Source organism: Nematolebias whitei, chromosome 15 (genome assembly GCF_014905685.2).
Source record: "Nematolebias whitei isolate Nwh7 chromosome 15, NemWhi1, whole genome shotgun sequence".
NCBI classification, from domain to species: Eukaryota; Metazoa; Chordata; class Actinopteri; order Cyprinodontiformes; family Rivulidae; genus Nematolebias; species Nematolebias whitei.
In genome coordinates this window covers 44,205,401-44,221,731 of record NC_056512.1, presented here as the reverse complement: position 1 = coordinate 44,221,731, position 16,331 = coordinate 44,205,401, and the positions used below count along the sequence as shown (strand labels likewise).

General features: G+C 43.3%; 1 protein-coding gene across 1 annotated transcript in view; it reads right to left on the bottom strand.

Annotated features, from left to right (window-relative positions):
• Nucleotides 1-4,310: 4,310 nt before the first annotated feature.
• The window catches only part of fbxl20 (F-box and leucine-rich repeat protein 20), a 17,068-nt gene continuing 5,047 nt past the window's right edge, over nt 4,311-16,331 (bottom strand). Inside the window, exons 3-15 of the mRNA XM_037688742.1 lie at nt 15,009-15,063; nt 14,838-14,912; nt 14,661-14,755; nt 13,717-13,785; nt 13,533-13,628; nt 13,206-13,332; nt 12,697-12,771; nt 8,583-8,713; nt 7,873-7,933; nt 7,670-7,714; nt 6,896-6,952; nt 6,560-6,772; nt 4,311-4,597 (exon numbers count right to left, since the gene is read on the bottom strand). Of these exons, the coding sequence (XP_037544670.1) occupies nt 4,490-4,597; nt 6,560-6,772; nt 6,896-6,952; nt 7,670-7,714; nt 7,873-7,933; nt 8,583-8,713; nt 12,697-12,771; nt 13,206-13,332; nt 13,533-13,628; nt 13,717-13,785; nt 14,661-14,755; nt 14,838-14,912; nt 15,009-15,063 (1,207 nt within the window). The 3' untranslated portion in view covers nt 4,311-4,489. The remainder of the gene's footprint in view (nt 4,598-6,559; nt 6,773-6,895; nt 6,953-7,669; nt 7,715-7,872; nt 7,934-8,582; nt 8,714-12,696; nt 12,772-13,205; nt 13,333-13,532; nt 13,629-13,716; nt 13,786-14,660; nt 14,756-14,837; nt 14,913-15,008; nt 15,064-16,331) is intronic.

Sequence of the window (16,331 nt, the reverse complement as noted above, 5' to 3'; positions counted from 1 at the left end):
AAGCTACTTTACATAGACCTAGGTCCTTAAAGCCTTCTGCTTACAGGGTTTAAATTATTTATTTTGGGAATGAAACACCTCAACGATGAACCGTTATAAATATTCTAGATGTATCTTCCATTTAGACCAAAGTTTAAAACAAATTTTTATCTCGATAGGTTTATGATCCTAGATCAGTCTAAGACAATCATGAAGCTAAGACTTGGACCAGGACTATTCAACTGAATTGCTCAGGGGTCAGACATCCAGCAGTTAGTCATTAAGTAAGTTTGTTTTATGGTTTAACATCCATCCAGCCATCCATCCATCCAGCCATCCATCCATCCATCCATCCAGCCATCATCTTCCACTTGTTCCAAAGTCAGGTCTCGGGGGCAGCAGCTGGATCAGGGAGGCCCAGACATCTCTTTCCTCTTCCAAGTCTTCTGGGAGGACTCCAAGGCGTTCCCAGGCCAACCGAGAGACGTAGTCTCTCCAGCGTGTCCCAAGTCTTCCCCGGGGTCTCCTCTTAGTCGGACACGCCTGAAGGTGCCCAGGGAGCATCCTTACCAGATGCCTGAACCACGTCAAGTGGCTCCTCTCGATGAGGAGGAGCAGCGGTTCTACTCAAAGTCGCTCCTGATAACTGAACTTCTCACCCTAAGGGAGAGTCCAGGTACCCTGCAGAGGAAACTCATTTCAACCGCTTGTATCTCATTCTTTCAGTCTCTACCCAGAGCTCGTGACCAGAGGTGAGGGGAGGAACGTAGACTGACCGGTAAACAGAGCCCTACAGCTCAGCTCGTTCTTCACCACAACGGATCGGTACGGCGTCTGCAACACTGCAGACGCCGTACCGATCTGTCTGCCAGTCGCACGCTCCGTTCTTCCCCCACTCGTGCACAAAATCCCAAGATCCAAGGTTTAAAATCTAGTTTTGTTTAAAAACGAACCCATAGGTGGGCCGACCTGAGCTCACCCGTGGGCCTGATTTGGCCCGGGAGCCGGCAGTTGAATAACCCTAACTTTTGAAACATCCTCATTACTTTGTTTCCGTGTAGTAAATGACACGTTAGACTCCGTTGACCGTTTTTCATAAACTTGAGGTGAGATTTGAATCATTTTAGAACCTTGTAAAGATCGGGTCATTTTCATTACAGCTCACTTTAAATAAAACTCTAGAACTGAAAGAGGAGGGACGTTTTTGTGACGACTGCACGGCATCCATACTTGAATTTTGTCTCCATGGTCCTAATATTGACACGTTTGTCTTTTAAGATTTACTTCAGTTGCAAAGAAAATACCGGTATATTGCACCTCCTGTGAAGACGAGACTGGATGACTCACATTTCACGTGAAAGCAACATGTCATGTGAAAAGCTGCATTTCGTCCTTAAAGCATGCGAAGTGAACAGAACCCATCCCGAACCCTTCCAGCACCAGAGCCTGACTTTTTGCTGCCATCTGCTGGATCAGCACCAACCACACAGGAAAAAAAAAAAACAGACAAGCCTTAATAATATAAGCATATATTTATTCATACATATTCATTTATATTGGTTAATTATATAAAAAAAGGAAAAGATTTACAGTAATTTTATGAACTACAGTCACTTTCAAAACGGTTTTAAATTTCTCAGGTGCCAATCTACCACCAACACAGACATCAGATTTATCTTCAGCCCTCAATCCAAACTTTACTCCAGTGTTTGGGACAAAACGGAAAACTGATCCTGGACCAACTGAATCCACGTCCATGTAAACCAGTGAGAAGCCTTACTATAGGAACCACATTCGGATACTGTTGGGAGGAATAGATCTGGTGTTTTTACCACGTGGAGGCTGTAGTGTTTTTTGTTTTAAACCATGAAATTACGAACGACGGGCGTTTTCTTTTGTACAGAAGAAACTTTTAGGAGCAGGTTTACTTGCTGAAGTGGTGAATGTGTCGGAGAAGCAAGTATTACATTCCAGCACAGTTGAAATCCAAAAACTTTTATATTTTTACCTTGATGCAAAACGATGCACGTTTCATTTATCCATTTTTAACCCTCGACGCTTTGCTAATCCCTCCTGAAGCCCCCTTCAAATAAAACAGGAAGTGGCTCAATCTGGATTACCGGTAACACAGACCTCTTGTGGCTGTCAAAAGGCCCACAGAATAAAAATCATTTGACATCTTGCTTCGTTCTTCGCACATATTTTAAGAGGCACTCGTTGCAAAATATAAGAAACACAATTTCATCTTAATCTTGCAACAACGGTGCAGTTTGAAAGTGCTTGCTTTAGCAGTTCACCGGTTATGTTGATGCGCAGTTCTGAAATGTGGTAATGCAATCGCTGTAAACAAAATGTTCGTGTAAATCCTCCAAAAACCACGAGGAAGTTTGAGTCACGTGACTGACAAACACTCGGCCGCTTGGAGTTTAGTGTAGGAAAACAAAAGTGGCCAAATCGGACAAACGTGGAGAGAGAGTTTACTGACAATTGTTTTTAATTTAAAGGACATTAATCGGTGATATGAGAACGATTAAGTTTGTTACCTCAGGGCTTCTCTTCGTCGTTCACGACTTTGCAGAGAGAGCTTTTTAATGAGAACGGGGACACGTTTGAGCAGCCGATACTCTACGCTGAGTTTGATGCATTTGCTTTGAAACGGACATGGTGAGGAGGGCATGAAGAGAAATAAAGCGAGGATCGGAAGGGGCAGCAGGTGTGTGTGTTGAAGCAGAGCACGCTGCGTACAGCGCCTTTTCCTGGATGGAAACATTCAATAACATTCACATAAATTCATCCACACATTTAACATTTAGCTCAATTGCACGGGGGCCACCGGTTCCCCTGGAACAAGGGCTGCACTCGGGTCATTTAGTAACAATAAACTCTGGATAATAACGAACTCCATCAGGCGGAAACGAGGGCTGAAGAGAGCTCAACTTGGAGACACTGACCCCATGACTGCAAACACAAAGCAGACAGAATCCAAACCACAGCAAAACGAGAACGAAACCCGGAAGAAACGAGAAAAAAACAGGAAATGAGACATTTGTAAGAATAAAACTGGCGCGAGTGCAGGACAAAAGAAAAGACTTCAATATGCCAGAGGATGCTGAGCTGAAGTCTTTAAACCCTTCGGCTGCGGGCCGTAAAGATCCTTCCCGCCGTGCTCGTCAGCAGGCTCGAGTCGTGCGCTCCAGATTCAGTCAGTTCCTCCTTGAACCTGAGCCCCGCGTCTTCTGCGAGGCCTCACAGGAGGCGAGGAGCTGCAGGTGCCACTCCCCGACGTCCAGCGTGTGCAGCTCCTCTTCATCGGGTCCGTCATCCGCGCAGAGACAAGAGCAACTTCATGGAGTCAAACTAACCGAAAGAAGACGTACTTGATTGATTTCAGTTGGCTTTTTCGTTCCATTGTCCTGACGGCACGAAGTCATGTAGCGATGTCAGACGTTTAGTTTTTATTCTGCTAGTTGGGAAAAAAAAAAAAAGTTTCTTGTGTACATGAGCCGACACAAAAAGGCCAGCGGGTTCATCTTCGGCCGGCTCATTGCAGCTCTCGGAACGCTCCAGCAAATCTGTACGTAAACGAGCGTGCTGGAGCGTGGCGGGCGGTTTCTGCTCCGCCTCGCGTCGTGGTGTTCAGCTGGCTTCAACTCGTCCGCAGGTTCTCACGTATTTACAACGGATTCTTTAAAAAACTAGACATGCAACATTTGGCATCTTCTCGAGTCCCTACATGTGAGTCTGAAGCGGTGTCTTTTAGAAAAATATTTTTTTTTACGTCACTCTCTTCAGTATCTTGACGCTGCTGATTGTAACAGAGAGAACTCAACGGCTGCGAGCCCCGGCGTGCTGTTAGTCGTCAATTACGAGATGTCTTTGTAAAGTGTCTCGTTGTTTTACTGTAAGTGCAAATAGCTGCAAGGTTTTTTTTTTTTTTTTTTAGAATAAAGGCTTTCTGCTGCTCTGTTTTTATTTGCTTGGGGGTGTTGGCAGTTAAATGGCTGCCCCCCCCCCCCCCTTTTTTAAACTGAAGAGTTTGCAAAACACTGGTCTTACTCAGGTGTAGTTCCTGTCTAGAGGTAGCTCTGAAGAGACTTAACACCAAGAGAACTGCGAGGTTAAATGAGAGCTTTGTTTAAAAAAAAGTTTTGAAGAGTTTCACTTGAGCAACTCTTCAAAACTTCATTTGAGGGACGGCAAAATCCCTTAACAGTGATGGACGCCACAGTTTTTTTTTTTTTTTTGCAGAACCCTCGTCGTAATACTGATGAGTCCCACTGGAGACAAACCAGGAATGTGTTGACATTCGTGTGTCTGCATTTCCACTTGTTAGGAAAAGTTGCCAAAGTTCCTGTCGGACTGTTTGGTTCTCTTCCACTCTGCAACTCCAAAAAAAAACTAAACAAAACAAAAAAAAACAGACCAGCATGAAGTTTCTAGACAGGAGGTTTTTGAGGCCCAGGACCTGCAGGATCCAAGAATCAAGTGGGGGTGGGGGGGTGTCTTTACATCATAGCAGTACACAGCAGCGGCAAAACCTCTGGCGGCTGCCCCCAACGGAGGGGGGCGGAGTGACAGGAGCGAAGTACGCGTGCACTTTGATGTTCGGCAGATGAGTCTGAGGAGAGAAACAAAAGAGAAAAATGTTTCGTCAACTCCAACATCACCTTCAAAGCTGCTAGAATCCCGAGGGTCAGTGAACACAACAAACCGCTCTTCGCCTCCTCACCCACCGAGCGATGCTGCGGACGTTTTATCAAAATAAAGGCGCGAGATCAAACGATGACAAATCCTGCCTGATCTGGATGGAGCGTTTTACTCACCGCTCAGTGACTCAAACAAAAATTCAATTTGGAAAATAAAACTGTAGGAATCCGTGTCCAATAAGAGCGTACGCGTCAAGCTCAGCGCTCAGTCTCTCAGTAACGGCAGAAATACAATTTAAGACTGGAAACAAGCCCAGCTCAGGAAAAATGCAAATAAGTTGACGGTAAAAACGAAGCTAAAACACACTTAAAGCCTCAAAGGTGCTCTTTTTGATCATAAATCACTTCTAATTAAAAATCATCAATTTATCACAGGGTTTTTGTTTTTTCAAAACGTTAAAAGAAAAAGGTATGTGAACCGAAAGCTTAAAAACACGCCGACTCCTTCAGCCTCGTCTGCATAAATATGCTCGCTTGCTGGTTTAGTCTCAATCAGGTGCAAAATGTGTCGTCTTTCCTGGAGTGCTGCATGCACCGTATTTTTCAGCCTATAAGTCGTGGTTTTTTGCGTAATGTGCATGCCTTGCGACTTATTTATGGATCTCATATTTATAAACCAATTTTTGGCTGAGATATGACTGTTTTCATTCAGTCCGACTAAAAATATTGAACACTACCATTTTCAGCTGCTAGATGGCAGTCGAGTCGTATGGCATGCTGCTGTGTCATGTAATGGGCAGACGTGGCTTTTAATGACACAATTGGCTTGCCATACAGGACACGTGTTGATTAGTACATGTGTAGGTGGTTCAGGAGGTAGAAACAGAAACCGTATTTTCCAACGTATAAGTCGCAAATCTTTGGATAGATTTGTTAATCCTGCAACTTATACAATTTTTTTCTCCCATATTCATAACGCAATTTTAGACCGACGCTTTAAATGTTCGTTCATACTGACATGAACCAGATTAAACATTAACATTTGCAGCCGCTAGAGGCGCAAGAGGGCCCTCTAGGCTTTTGTCAACTACCAGTAGGAGCATATGTTGATCATGTACCGCTACCCCCCTCCCCCGCCAAACATCGACCGTTAAAGCGCATTTAATAAGGAAAAAGTTAAACTAAGTCCACCTTTGCTATAATGTCGAGCAAACAAATAGTTTTTAAGTGTTAAGCTTGTTAAATCTCAAAGAACCTATCGATTGTTGGCGCAACACCAGCCCACGTTTCCCCGGGGGTCGGTGTTGACGCATAATAAAAGCGACTTTAACTCCGAAGCGACTCATACGCTGGAAAATATGGTACAAACTGTGCAAGGTGCAAAAAAATGCTAAAACTTGAGCAGATGGTGTCAACCAAATTCAATTAATTAATTTAAGATGGCCACCATGTGGTAGTAGCTGATGGTGATTCAGAACACGCACGCAACAGTTTATGCGAGGTTCTGAAAATATCCTGAGCTGAAAGCGACTTCAGTTTAAAACTCTGGCATGAGGCGATTTGGATTTCTGCAAAGAAGTCTAGGAGTTTAATTTAATCTTTATAAAAGTTAAATTAGTTTCTCACATAGAAATAAGAGCACGCGTCAGCCCCGAGTGCGCTTTTCAGTGGCGTCTTTAAAATATTCCGGGTTTTAGAGCTTTAATGTGCAGCTGCCACACTGAAAGCGCGGGAAGAGCTTTAAAATAAATGCAAATGTGTTTCTTCTCTACGTGAATGTGAAACGTTTGAAATACGTTTTGTAAAATGACTCGGAGAGTCACGAAGCACGTTGGCAAGGTAAATGTTTGCAACAAATTTCACACCACGACGTAATGTTTACAGAATATTCTGCCTAAAAATAAAGACTTACAACCGTTCTGCTCACCACCTACCCTTAGTCTCTTGATGCCTGCGCGGGTGATCTGCTGGCAGTCGTAGAGCTCGATGCGATCCAGACTGTGGCAGCTTTTTAGGTGTTCCAGCGAGGCGTCTGTGATGAGGGGGCAGTTGTCCAGCTCGATGACCTCCAGACGGTCGTGAGCGCAGGGCCCGCTGCCGAGGTGCCTAATGCCGTCGTCGGTGATCAACTCGCAGTGAGACAGACTCTGCAGGGACACGGTGGCACCCACGCAGGAGCGCCGTTACTCAAATGTTTGCTCAAGCAAGCCAAGACTTGGTGCGCGCCAACGCTGCAGGAGCAGAAATGTTCAAGAAAAAACAAAACTCACCAGGACTTGAAGACGAGGGCAGTGGATGGACAGCTGGATGAGAGTTCCATCTGTGATCTGATGCAAAAAATATAAATATTATATACCATATTTTTTGCCCCATAGTTCACTTTTTTTATAATTTGCATGCCCTGCGACTTATACCGAAGCAATGTATTTATGGATTTCCCCCATATTTATAAACCAATTTTTGGCTGAGATATGACAGTTTTCATTCATTCTGACAGAAAATATTGAACACTACCATTTTCAGCTGCTAGATGTCACTCGAGTATACGGCATGCCTTTGTGTCATTTAATAGGTAAACGTGGCTCTTAATGACAGAATCGGCTTGCCACAGCGTACACCATCAGCTGCCTGGAGCAACCGTCAAATCAGCTTCATTTTGCTGCACCGCCCCCATGAAATGCAGCTGATTTGACCATTGAAGTGCATTTTTTAAGCAAACGTTAGACTGAGACACACATTTACTATAATTTGGAGCAAACAAATAATTGTTTTTAGGTGTTAATCTGGTTAAATTCTTGTTAAAGTCTTCCCGTGCACGCTCCCGCGGCCGCCATTTGGCAGCCAATCGATTTTTGGCACAACACCGGCCCACATTTCCAGGTTCAGCCACATTTTTGTGTGGTCAGCGGTGACACATAATAGATGCGACGTATTTATGGATTTTTCCACTTTATTAGACATATTTGGACTGATGCAACTTGTACGGTGGAAAATACGGCATATGTATATGTCATGTACATCAAAGTTAAGATACTTTTGTATACCTGTACACATTCTTCTAAATCCATCTTCTCAAGCTCGTGGCAATTCTGCAAAAGTTGCACGAAAGTAGTTTTTATGAAGCACTGATTGTGTTTACACATATAGAAATTTATTGTAGGACAAAAAAGGAAAATGCATTAGGTCCTAATATTTAAACCCAAGATCCAAAACGTTAAGTTGCGCTGGAAACAGTAGATACACTCACCCTTGCTAATGTAGTGAAGCCCACGTCTGTAAGCTGAGAGCAGCGAGCCACTTCTAATATTCTGAAAACAGAAACACGAGTTATACAAGTGCCTTTTCTAACAGTTTATATTTTTAGACAAAACCATTCTCCTAAATTAAAAGAAAAAAAATCGGTCTGCAAGTATGTAAGGGCCCTGCATACTCCATCGGAAGCAGTGAAATCGGCTTTCATCGACGTGGCTGCGTGATAAAAATCCTGTCATTTTGTCCTCGGAGCTTCGACACACGGCCCGGGACAAACTTTTTTCACGGCCGTATGTGCCAAGTATCGCGTGCTCGTCAATGCTGAAATGTGCTTGGACGCATGTACGACTCTTCAAACGCACTAAATTAGTCGAATGGCCTGAAACTCCTGGATGGAGATGGTGCAGACATCGAGCCCGTCTGCAGAAAAAAGTGTGGCGCTCTCTTCATGATGGATTTGTGGCCAAACGGCGGCTGCAGGGGCGAGTGGAGACTCTGGCTGGAAGAAACCCGTGCGCCGACGTATTCTGCAGTGAAGCTCTGCGCCATGTGGCTCATGGACTACGAAAGGTGTGTGCAGAAATGAACGTCCCATAACCACGTGACCGTGCATGGACATGCAGGGCCCTTAAAACGGCCAAAGAATAAGAACCCAAAGTGCTCGTCCTGCAGGATTCTAGGCTCACGGGGGAGTTGGGTTTGTACCTGAGGCGGGGGCAGTTCTGTCCTAGGGCGTGCAAAATGGCGTCTGTAATGTTGGCGCAGCCCGACACGCACAGCGACTGCAGGCGGTGACAACCTCGACAAATTGTGATGAGGCCTTCGTCTGTGATCTGCTGCTCGGACAAAGACAAACAAACAAATCTAGAGCCACCGTACAAATCAAAAACTCATCTATTAAAAGTCTAACATTCATGCATGCATGCATTAAACCTTTGTAGTTTGGAGCCAAAAATGGTACATTTGGTTAAATATAGAGAAAAGCAAGTGTCCCGAAACTCTGCAAACATGAAACTTTCTTAGATACCCCCCGTAAAAGAAACGCAAGTCTGGACAAAAAATGCATTAAACATGAGAAACACGGTTCTGTCGGCCACTGCAGTAAATCTCATCACTATCAAGCATCGAGCTTTTGAAGACTAAACCTCCCAAAAAATGGTTAAAAAATACATTAAAAATTATATACTACCCACATTATTAAAGCTGAGAAACTTCAAGACATTTTAACATGCGTCATGGGTAAACTCATAAACCCTGCACCAAACGAAGGGTCCCTACTAGAAACACAACTCAAGTCAAAGGTTCTTCATTTGTCAAACACACCACATGTGGTACATGCGGTGGAACTCAAGCGTGTGCACAGGGTCCCAGTTACATCCAAGAAGAAAATGTAAAAGAAAAACAGGATAAGATCCAAGATATGAACTAAGAAAAGCGTTTAATAATACGCCAAGCACTAGTGGTACAAAAACAATACGCCGAACACGAGTCTGTGTGAGCAGGTGAGCACGAATGAACACAGCAGCATGAAATAAATCAGCAGCATGAAATAAATCAGCAGCACACGTCAATACCACAGTGATTTTTTTTGTCCACAGTGATTCTCCTGGTTCATAAGTCTAACAGCGTCAGGGTAGAAGCTGTTCCTCAGTCTAGTGGTTCTACACTTAATGCTCCTCAAACTCCTTCCTGAGGGGAGCGGGGCAAAAAGTGTGTGTGCTGGGTGAGTGTGGTCCTTCATGATGCAGGTGGCCCTCTTCCTGCATCTGGAGGTGTAGATGTCTGTGATGGTGTGGAGACTGACTCCAACATCTTCTGTGCAGCCTTCACCACGGAGTAAAGATAAAGTCAATAGCAAATTTTATGACGCAACAATAATAATTCTGTCAATAATTTGGCATAATTTTCTAAAAAATGGAGGACGGGTGGGAGACCCAATGAGAGAGCCAAAACCTGGAAGGAGAAAAGCACTAAGGCACACATGCTGGGAATTCAAGTGAAAAAATAAAATCAGCAGAACATCTAAGACGGGTCCAACACATTTGCACTCACGCTGGAGGAACTGCAGAACACGCACCATCAACCACACCCACAGATTTTGGCTCCATCCTAAGCTTCACCCATCCAGGAGGGAGATATTTGATGCCCCGAAGGAAGTTTTCAAAGCGAGTATGCCACCAAGTCCTACAGTATTACCAGGACAAACTAACTGTACTGACAACAAGGCCAAACGATACTTTCAGAACATATTACTCACCGCAGCAACAAAACGCAGAGCCGTTAAATACATTTTAAACCACGGACACGCCCGCATATACAAATACAAATCATACTCGGGCTACAGAGATCCACCTTTATCAAAATGTGGCAACCAGCGTTTCCTTTACCAACACAGTGAGAAACACCACGTGCACCACTCCTCCTGCACACACCTCCCACCGAGAACATGAGAGGACGAAGGCTTTTACAGATGCTTCATGCGCGGCTGCAGAGCAGCTGGAGCTCCTGACCACTCCTTGTTTCTTGGCGTTTGAATGTGTTCTGTGAATTAATTGTATAAATATATAAAGATGACCAGCTGTAGAAGAAAAAACTGCACGAGAGTGAAATGCAGCATTGCTAAATAAATGAACATTTGAGCTAAACGAATGAAAAGCACTCAAGTTCTCACACAGAAACGAAAATTCAGAAAAAAAAAAGTATTCATAAAAATTAAAAAGTGGATGGAAAAGCAAAAGGTATGATGCAACTCGTGTGTTTTGAGAAACACTAATCCTGAAGATGGTATGTGGACACAAATATGGATTTAATAGGTAATGTTTAATCTATTAATCTCTGCACTGACGTCTTAAAGGGGAAAGATAAAAGTAGTTTGACCTAATCTGAGTCCTCATTATGGATTAAAACATGCGTAAACAAACAACACCAACAGTGTGTGGCACAGAATATTCTTTACCTGACAAGAGATGTTGCATAATCTCATAAGAAGTTAGGAGATAAACAAAGGTCCAAAGTCTTGGAGCAGCTACAGAAAATGTTGAGTTTTGCTCCTGAAGGAGATTCACGAGTTTGAGCATTTTTTCCTGACGGATTCTTTCAACCTTTATTTCTACAGGTTAATCTCACTGAGCCTCGGGGACTCATTTACAAGAGAGACCTGTTTTAACAGAGTGACGACAACAACAGACAGGTTCACCCAAAGCCCAGCGCTACGAGTGGTTTGACAAAGAAAATGAGAAAAATTGCATTTCCTGCGAAAATGCAGCGTGAAGCTTATTGCAGAAGAACTTGCTGAAAAACTGCTGAAATTAGCTAAAAAAATCATACTGAAATGTAGCTGAAATGGAAGAACAAGGCTAAATTAGCAGAACACATTTGCTGAATTAGGTTTAAATAAGCAGAAATTAGCACAAAAAATAGTACATTAGCTAAAAAGTTTAAATTAGCAAGACATTGCCCAAAAGTGGCTGAAAATGCAGAAAGCAGCTTAAATTACCAGAAGGAAGTAGAAAGAGCTGAAATGTGTTAAAAAATGTGGAATTAGCTGAAAAAACTAAAATTAGCATAAAACAGCTAAATAGTAGCTGAAAGTGCAGAAAAAGCTGAAACCAGAAGAATAAAGCTGAAAAGAGCATAACAAGATGAGATTAATCGAAAGAAGTTAATTAGGTTGAAAGTAACAGAAATGATCACAAAAAACTAAAATTTATCTGAAAACGGCTGAAATTAGCTTAAAAAAGGCTAGAGGTAGCTGAAAAGGTAGAACAAGCAGAAGAAATCAGAAAGAACCACAGATTTCCCAATTATGCTGAAAGAAGCTAAAATGAGCACAATAGTGGAACTTATCTGAAAGAAGCTGAAATTTGCCAAAAACAGCTGAATAGTTGCTAAAGAAGCAGAAAGAAGCTTCAATTACCAGAAGGAAATGGAGAGTACATTTTTGCTGAACTAGGCTGAAAAAAGTTTAAATGGAGTGCAAAAAAATGTGAAATCAGCTGAAAAAAAAAAAAATGCAAATTAGCATAAAAACTGCTAAATAGTAGCTGAGATAGCAGAAAAAGCTTGAACTTGCAGAAATAGGCTGAAAGCAGCTTAAGCTGAAATTAGCAGAAATAAGTTAGAAGAAGCACAATAATGTTGTAGTTAGCAGAAATAATCTGAAAGGAGCAGAAAACAACTGAAATCTGCTGGAAAAAAGTTTTAACGTGCACAAGGAAGCTGAAAGAAGCTGAAGCAGAACAAAATGTGAACGGAGCAGTAAAATGTTGTAAACACATCTAAAGATCTGAAGGAGGTAAAACGAGCTCCGTTCATTTTATATACACGAGGAAAAAAAAGTGTCAGAAAAGGCTAAATATTTCAAAAAGCTAAAGTTGTACCAATGTAGCAGGATTGTCCTGAAAGAGCTGAACATTTTGATATGATTTGTTAAAATAACACAAAAACTGTGGAACAAGAACGATGCCAAAGAACGTACAGAAGAAAAATGGATCACAATAGTGTGAATGCGTCATAAACATTCACACGATCAACATTTAAACACCTCGAGATAATAAGCGGATCATTTCCTTGAAGCACTAAGTGTGACAGTTAATTTGTCGCCATAAAGGAGGAAAATTTAGCGGCCAAAGCGCTCGGTTGTTGCTTCCCAACAAACAAAAACCTGCTTATATTAGAAAGAAACATCTCTGGGGAAATGACTCGGGTTAGAGTCGAGCAACATGCAGATGGCGTCAGAGGGATCTTGTAGAAACCATTTCAGCTTTGCAGGCTTTAAACTTTAATCCTGGTTCCTTAAAAGCTTGATCAGAGAACTTACGGAGCACGTCTGCAGGTTGAGGGTGACCAGCTCCGGACAGTGAGCTCCGATGTGCTTCAGCGCCTCGTCTTCGAGCTGTGGGAGAGATCGTCAGCGAGCTCAAATTAAACTAATCCGTCATCATAATCTCTTCAGAATCATTCTCAGTGTAGATTAACAGCAAAATGTAAACCTTTGACACGTTTGGTGTCACTTTACATTCGAATCAACGATGTGAGGGACCTTGAATTGTCTTTAAACGCAGCATTGTTGACTGTTAATATAATAAGATGGCGAATAATAAAGGCATTACATTTGCTGTAAACAGTAACTGGCATATAATTTAGCCCAAAACATCCTCTGCTGAGCAGGAAATCTGTCACGCCAAGTATACAGTTCCTGCTTTCTATTTAGAATCAAAATATAAGGAACTAGTTTCATTCTGAGAGAGCTGTAGCACTTCTGATTTCCAGGGTGAAAAAAGTTTGACTGAAGCAAAACGCAGCTCGTTTGAATAACTTGGATCGTACCTGTGTGCAGCCTTTGAGGAAAAGACATTTGAGTCCAGGGCAGGAGCGCACCAGGGCCTGGACTCCATCCTTCGTGACCTGATCACACCAGGAGATGTTCAGCTGCTCCAACAGGGGACAACCCTCACTGAGTGGAGGCACAAAGAGAAGGTTGAGAAGCAAATGACCGCAAATAACAACGTCACAATTCGAACAAAAGAGGGAAAACTACAACTACAACTAAAAAAAAAGACGAGATTTTAGGAATCGTAACAGACAAATGTCAGTTTGTGTCGATAAAGGCCAAAGGTCAGCGAAAGGACAAGTCGTGATGAAGATGCAACACACCTGAGAGCTTTAAGTGACAGGTTCGTGATGGAGGTACAAGAGGCGAGGTCCAGGTGCTTCAGCTTCGGACAGAACTTGCTGAGACTATTACATGTGCTGCAAAAGGAGGAGGACGATGAAAGCTTTTATGAAGACAAACACTGCTGCAGTTGGTGGTCAGCACTGCCACATGAACCAAACGCACCTGTCAGAGATCTTGGTGCAGCCGTTCAGACTAAGCAGCTCAATATTCCTGCAGTTCTGTGAAAACGTCCTGAAGCAAAAGACAAAAATATATATATTATGCAACTTTAGCGCAGTCTAGTAAAACATGTCTGAACTAAAGCCACAGATTTTTTTGCCCTATAAGTCACAGTTATTTGCATAATTTACATGCCCTGTGACTTATACACTCAAGTGACTTATTTATGGATTTTTTTCCCGTATTTATAAAAATAATGTTTGGCTGAGATATGACCGCTTTCATTCATTCTGACTGAAAATATTCAACACTACCATTTTCAGCCACTAGATGGCACTCGAGTAGTATAACATGCTGTGTCACGTAATAGGTAAAAGTGGCTATTAATGACACAATCGGCTTGCCATAGCTGCCACCTTCATCCAGCTCGCCTGGAGCAACCGTCAAATCAGCTTCATTTCTCCGCACCGCCCCGGCGAAATGCAGCTGATTTGACCATTAAAGTGCATTTATTAAATAAAAGTTCAACTGAGACACACCTTTGTTATAAAGTCGAGCAAACAAATAATTGTTTTTAGGTGGATATCTTGTTAAATTTCGAAGAAATGCACAGCGACCGGTCCGTCTGCACGCTCTTGCGGCCGCGAATCGGCTTTTGAAATGCAGCTGATCTGACCGTCAAAGTGCATTTATTAAGAAAACGTTAGACTGAGACACACCTTTGCTATAATTTCAAGCACACAATTGTTTTTAAGTGTTAAGCTTGGTAAATTCTTGTTAAAGTCCTCCCGTGCACGCTCCTGCGGCTGCCATTTGGCAGCCAATCGATTTTTGGCACAACACCGGCCCACATTTCCGGGTTGTCAGCGGTGACGCATCACAGATGAGACGTATACGGCGGAAAATACAGTACAAGCTTAAATAAATGTAATTCTCGTCAAACTCACCTTAAGGCGCTGTCACCGACACCTAGACAACCTCTCAAGCTCAGCTTCCTAAGGAACCCTCCACATCGCTTCGAAATGTTCTCCACCACTCGGCCCTGCAACAAAAACAGTCAGCTGGTCCTGCTGCGGTCGCTCGGGGCGTGACAGGACAAATAAACGAGCTCAGGGTTCGCTCACCTCGATGTCTCTCTGAAAATCGAAGAGGTCGATTCGCTGCCAGTTGCTGCCATCCAAGGCTAGGACGTTCCAGGACTGGAGCAGCGAAGAAGAAACAAGCATCAATCAAGTTTATTTTCAAATATAGCAATTGTGTGCACACGAGGGCATGCCGACGGTGATCAGACTCACCCGTGAGACCTGGGCACAGCGACAGAGTGTCACCACATCCAGGAAGGAGAAGATTCTGGAAGACAGAGTGACGGTTTACAGATCCTGCTGCCAGAAGATTATGAACGCTACGCTGCCCTCAGCTCAACTTTGCCCCCACTCACAGTGCTGGGGTGAGTCAATCAGCTAATATTATCTTTGACCGTCAGCAGGGAACGTTTACCCATCTGCAGTAAAGCTCGTTAGAAAGACCCTAAAGTCAGTATCTCACTGCGCTGCATCAGATTTCTAATGGAAGTCGCAACACTTTCCAAAATATCTGGAATCGTTTCGGGTGTTCTCAATCTCCTTGTGATGAAGCCACATCTGTGTCGCACAGATTGAGCACGTTAGAAAAGACAAACGTAAAAGTTTACCACAGTCCATTACGCAACAAGGATGTGATGCTCTTAGCCGTCCAGGGCGCACCCAGACCAAACTAATTACCATATTCTCCGGCGTATAAGTCACAGGTTTTTTTGCATAGATTTGTCAGTCCTGCAACTTCTGCACCAAAGCAATTTATATACAATCCCTGCCCCCATAATAACAGTTTTTGACTGATGCTTTAAATTTCAAAGAACTGCCACAGCGAGTCCTCCCATGCACGCTCGCTTCTCTCAGCTGCTGCAGGCGGAGGAACGCTGTGGCCATGATGGATGGATGGTGCCGCCCAGGTGAAATGAAGCTGTTTTGACCATTAAATAAAAAAGGTATAATAAATGCAACTTATATGCCGAAGCGACTTATATACGTTTTTTTCCTCTTCGGGATGCTTTTTGGACTGATGCGACGTGTACACCAGAAAATACGGTATTGGTCTCAATTTTGTTTACCGTCTCCCACGTCTGCAATCAGCGTGGAAATGAACATGAAGGTGCTTAAAAGTGAATGCTGCAGGAAGACGTGTAGAATGCAAGCAGAGGTGGAGATATGATTATATGCATGACTTGGAATGCAGTTTTGCATCACGTGCACATGAAAACAGCGTGACGTTCTTTGCCGCAGGACGTGGAGTGAGTCGCAGCATCGTCTGCAGGCCTGGCCGGGGTAGACGCAGGACAGGCAGTGTGTCTGGCATCGCTGAGGCTTGAGCTATGATCATTTTCTATTTTCTAAGAAGCTCCTCGTTTTTTTTCCCTTTGCCTGAAATTCATTTTAATATTTTATAGCCACGTGGATCTGTTTCTAAATACATTTAGCATTTGTGGAGCAATGGGTGTCCCAGTGAGCATGCTTGACATGATCCAGAGATGCACTCTGTGTAAATGTGACTGTGTGGAGGGGGGGGGGGGGGGGGGGGGG